The sequence below is a fragment of the Anopheles darlingi genome, chromosome 3, assembly GCF_943734745.1.
Source record: "Anopheles darlingi chromosome 3, idAnoDarlMG_H_01, whole genome shotgun sequence".
NCBI lineage: Eukaryota > Metazoa > Arthropoda > Insecta > Diptera > Culicidae > Anopheles > Anopheles darlingi.
The window spans coordinates 7851467-7856466 of NC_064875.1; the positions used below are offsets into that span (position 1 = coordinate 7851467).

Here is a 5000-nt window from a genome sequence, read left to right on the forward strand (position 1 = left end):
GACGACCAATGCGATGAGCTTGGAATGTAGTAACTGGGCGCGAGACAAGGGCTCACCGTCTCGGGGTTCGAGGACTTTCCTGATAAGGGAGGATCAATTTTATGTAATGCAATTTCCACTTCGAACATTGATCCAGGGTTGGGGGGGCGGTCCAGAGGTCCTGTAACCGACTTTATCCCTTTTGCGAGATTCCTTCTTCTTATCGTGTCCGCAATGCAATCGATACAGGGATGCGCCCCGATAAGCGGCGTGGGGGGAGCGGGATATTGGAGGGATCTTTTCATATTTCACTGCTAATTACAAAATGAAATGACAGGCATTACATTCCGAACACAGCGACACACACACAGACACACGCAGTATCGACCAAAAAGTGCCCATCGATGGCGACGATGGCCATGCCCAGCGCCAGTTTCAGCTACGGAGGACGATGAGTGGTCGCAGCGCGTTTGTGTAAGCGAAGGCGAGCGGATGAACTGATAGAAGGACAATATGGAGGCGAAGGAGGGCACCACCACCATCATTGCCATCACATCGATGAGCTTTGCCTGTTCGGTCGATTACTCGGTCGTTATCGGCATCGTAATCTGGGCCTTGTAAATGTGTATGTGTGTGTGGTGTGTGATCTGTACTGGGATTGGCGTGCTCTCAAAGCGAAAATTCCATGGCTCATCAGTTGATGGCTTTCGGTGGGGTTCACATCGATGGTCGATAGCATGGACCTTGGTTTGGGACCTGGCCGGATAGTTGGTTTTGGTTCTTCATGAATATTCTTTACAGCAAAAGCGGGAATAATAACCACGTTTCGAATACTAGAATGTCTTGTTTCGTAACTTTATGATTGTTCAGAGACTAAAAAAAACGTGATTAGTTTTTTAGTGTATTTTATTTTTAGGAAGCTAATCAAATGTTGGAAATTATCGTTACTGTTTGGAAATGCTGTTTTAGCTGCAATTTTTCTTTACGATTACTTTCGATGTAACTGCTCTATTTGAAGCACAGGTTACTAAGATTACTTCAGCAGTTTTATGCTTTTCTCGCAAAAGCTACTGTGATATAAACGAGTTTGATAGCAGATTTTATTGCTAAAACCAAAAAAAAAAAGATCGTAAAAATAACATGAAAATGAAAACAAAGAAAGTTAAATTCCCGCTTTAAATTAAAGTACTTGACCCCATAGTGGTCCCATAGTGCTGCACAAACAAATAGCCTGCCGTCGTCTTTGTCGTCCTCGTCCAGCGCCATGCAGCAAAGAATTTCGATTACCCCCCCAAAAAAAAAACGGTAACCATTAATGGACGAAACTTGTCCGGTTCGATCGAAATCGTTAGAAAGGATTTTCATTTTTCCGGACTTTAGGACTCTTCCAATGGGGACAACGATCCCTCGTAAACGCTCCTCACTCGAAAGGGATCGAATGGCCCGATACTTTACGGAGCCCTTATCGCATAACAGGATAAAAAGGGAGGAGGGGGAAAATGGAGTAAAATCAATGAGAATCGGCTAAACCACACCGTACCCATGATGCCCAAGACCGATTGTGCTCGGGAGGGGGGGGGGGGGATAAGCAGGGATTGAGGACCACCGATTGTGGCATCTGCTAGTCTACGGGAGCTGAACGGAGGCTTACGCTTGCTAGCATGTTGACTTGGTGTTTGTTGGGAGGACCAAACTCTAAAGTTCAGCATCCAGCAAACCCCCTCCATATATTGACACACCGTACAAGGAGGGGAGGGTCACAGGACTTTGGCCCCGACACAGAAGACATCGAAATCGAGTTTCCATTTTCCAGCGCTTTTCGAGCACTATGTCTCTTTTTCGCAAAAAAAAAAAACCTGGAATCCAAGCCAAACGCATAAATAAGAAACAAACAGAGCAGAGCCCACTCCCCCCCCGAAAACGGGCAGCCATGCTCGAGTGTCTGTCTGTTGACCGGCACCAGTGCTCTCCACTCGAAGATGGACGCCGATAATCGAAAAATAAATGATGTAAAAGCTCTGACCTCGGACCTCGTGTCTGCTGACGCATGGGCAGGAGGAGGACGGGAGAGATGGAGAGAGTGAGAGATAAAGAGAAATGGTAATTGATGTGACTGAGCACCTCCCTCCGCCTCTAGTCCGTTGCTCATTGAAGAGCCATTCCGGTACCGGTTCGAATAGGGCCATTGAGGGATGCGATCACTGTCGGGGCCCGGGATGAACGAGTGCCAAATGATGATTATCGAAAGTGCAGGTCCGGTCGCCGGACCTCATCTCGACCTAAGGATAATTGAATTTGTTTGGTGGAAGGGGGTGGGAGGGGGAGTGGCAGATGTGGGCGTATAATGGCCTTTGCCCTCTCACCGCCCCCCTCCCCCCTTCCTTATGCAATGTAAAAAAGGTTAATCATCGAAAAGGCCTTCGGATGGTCTCGATGGATCGAAATGACAGTTCACAAGGGAAATTGGAATACGGTTGCAAGGTTGGGGGCTACTCACTGGTGTACGACTCTCCGGGGACGTACTTCTCCGGGTTGCCGGAGATACGCAGCCGGAATCGCCCGTCGGCGGGTGATTTGTTTGCTCCCGATCCTTCGGGCGAACGGTCGCAGCGGAGGGCCCAGGCTCCATCGAGTAGCAGCTGCAGCAGGAAGATGATGGCCAGCAGCTTGTGGGCCACCGTTGTCGCCGTCGACGTCATCGTTGCTGTTGTCGTCGTTGTAGCTGTTGTCGTCGTCATTCGTCGATAGGGAGGTCGCTTCCTTGGTGACCTCATTTTTGGGGGGTAGTAGAACTTTCAAATGGTACACATACACTCGCGCACGCACTTACACAAACACGGCACTGGCGAACGCTACATCCAGTGGTAGGTTCCGAGCCGCTGTCCGACGGGATTACGACGTACCACACAGTACCGGGGGGTGGCTGAAAGATGGGGTGGGGAAAGGCAACCAGCCAGGAGATTGAGATATGAATATCAATCATTTCCGGAGAATGGCCTCTTGCCTGTTGTCGTCGAGCTACTAAGCACTTGGATCAGGTCAGGTCTGTTCGACGGAACAGAGAGGCAGGGCAGGCCAGGGGCACTGTTTACTACGCACACAACTTTGGATTATCGTCCGAGCCGTTTGCCAAAGTTCGCATGGAGATGGAAATGTATTTCGATTTCTGCAAATCAGATTAAGATGCTCTACGGAGGGTTCTGGAATTCATAATGAATGTCTTGTTGGTGGCTGCCCTAACAGGTATTGTGGATAACTTTGATGGATTTAATTCCACGAACTCCATTTGCCATTTCTAGCAGTTGTCCGCAATTGACATTTTCGAAGTCAATCATTCATGCCTCGCTACGTAAATTCGATTAGCAGTGCTGTGTGTCCATCCATCCGTGTGTATGTGTGTGTGTGTGTGTGTGTGTGTGTGTGTGTGTGTGTGTGTGTGTGTTTATACATTCCACAAACGAACGAAGAATGTAGCAAACAATAATCTTCCCCCAGGGGGGGAGGGCCAGTAAACAACACGTTCGGCAGATGCTAATCGCGCGTGGCGAAGACACCACAAAACGCCGACGGTGATCCGGATCGAAAGGTTATCGACGGACGGCGGCGTCCGCGGACGTATGCGGACCATCACAGCCGTGTTCCGAGGCCAGTCAATGTGTGTGAGTCATTTGTTCGGAGAACGAACACGTTTTGAAGTGTTTTGTAGCGCGCGGCTTTCCACTGCTGCTTTGTACGATGTCTGGAGTGGGATTTTCCACGAGATGTGCACGTGGAAAGCTGCCCGACAGCATGCCAGTGCCAGACCGTAATCCGCTTGCCATACCATTGCCGCTGCACCGCGCTACAGCTACAGCTGCTGCTGCTGCTACTGCTGTTTGCCGCCTTACGATCCCTTTTTGTACGATCACGACATATACATACAACACTGCTGCTGCTGCTGCTGCTGTTGCTGGCTATGGAGGAACGCTCCCCTGCCCCCCGAACGCGGCTTGGCATCTTTATGCTTCTTATCGGGCTCTCAGAATCCGATTCGCAAAAAGGATGCCAACGCTTTCAATAGCTCGAAGGGAGCAGCCGGTTCCAGTGAAAAGCGTTGAATATTGCTTCCGGCAGCAGGAAGAAATCTGTACCCGATATGCTGCCAGTGAGCATACCGTCTTCCCTTTGGAGGTGTGTTTGTGAATGTGTGTGTGTGTGTGTTATTCAATAAATATTTCATCGACAGATTCTTTCGCCTACGGGGTATGTAACAGACGGGGTAGACCAATCGCTCCATAAGCAGTGCCAGACGACGCGAAAAGGACGCAGATGACGTTTGCTATGCATAGCAGTTCTTGCAACAGCAGCATCATCATGTGTGCTGCACATAACCAGGGAGCACAAAAAGCTGACCCGATTTGCTTTTTGACATCTTTTAAACATGAAGCTGGCTGCAGTCCGATATTGCACACGATTGCATTGCCGGAAATGCTCGCTGAACCGCAAACCCCGTACATTACAAGCTCCGGATACGGCGCTCCTCGGATGTCACATGATCGATGATGTGGGGAGGAGTGTTCCGGACCTTATCGTTAGGCCAAATCATTCCCCTATCATTTGTGGCGGAATTATTGGGAATCCCACATCAAACACGGCATCACGGACATCAGTAATTGGAGTACTTTCTGGTGAACTTACCGCTCGGGTCCCTTTTGGACCTATGGGGGTTTCATTTCAGTAGCAAACGGAGTGTAATAAAGCTAATTACATTTACTGCGCAACGTGCTGGAAACGGGGCTTGTGGGTGGGGTCACTGGTTTAGTGATAATTAGATAAGTTATGCGCCATACACCGAGAGTATGGCGCCTTGCGCTGACCATTCTCTCTCTCTCTCCCTTTCTCCAATCATCCATCCATCCATAATGCATGACGATGATGATAAAGCTGGGCATCATCATCGGTGTAGTGGCATTGGGATGGTTACCCCGCCTCAAAATGACTCCTTTACGAGTCCCCCACACCAGACGGAGTCCCCAGAGTTA

At 49.4% G+C, this 5000-nt stretch overlaps 1 protein-coding gene across 2 annotated transcripts in view; it reads right to left on the reverse strand.

The window, feature by feature from the left end:
- LOC125953935 (spondin-1-like) overlaps positions 1-5000 on the reverse strand; it is a 14803-nt gene that overhangs the window by 4970 nt on the left and 4833 nt on the right. For both annotated transcript variants that reach the window (XM_049683791.1, XM_049683792.1), the window contains exon 2: positions 2477-2902. In XM_049683791.1, the coding sequence (XP_049539748.1) occupies positions 2477-2753 (277 nt within the window). In that variant the 5' untranslated portion in view covers positions 2754-2902. The remainder of the gene's footprint in view (positions 1-2476; positions 2903-5000) is intronic.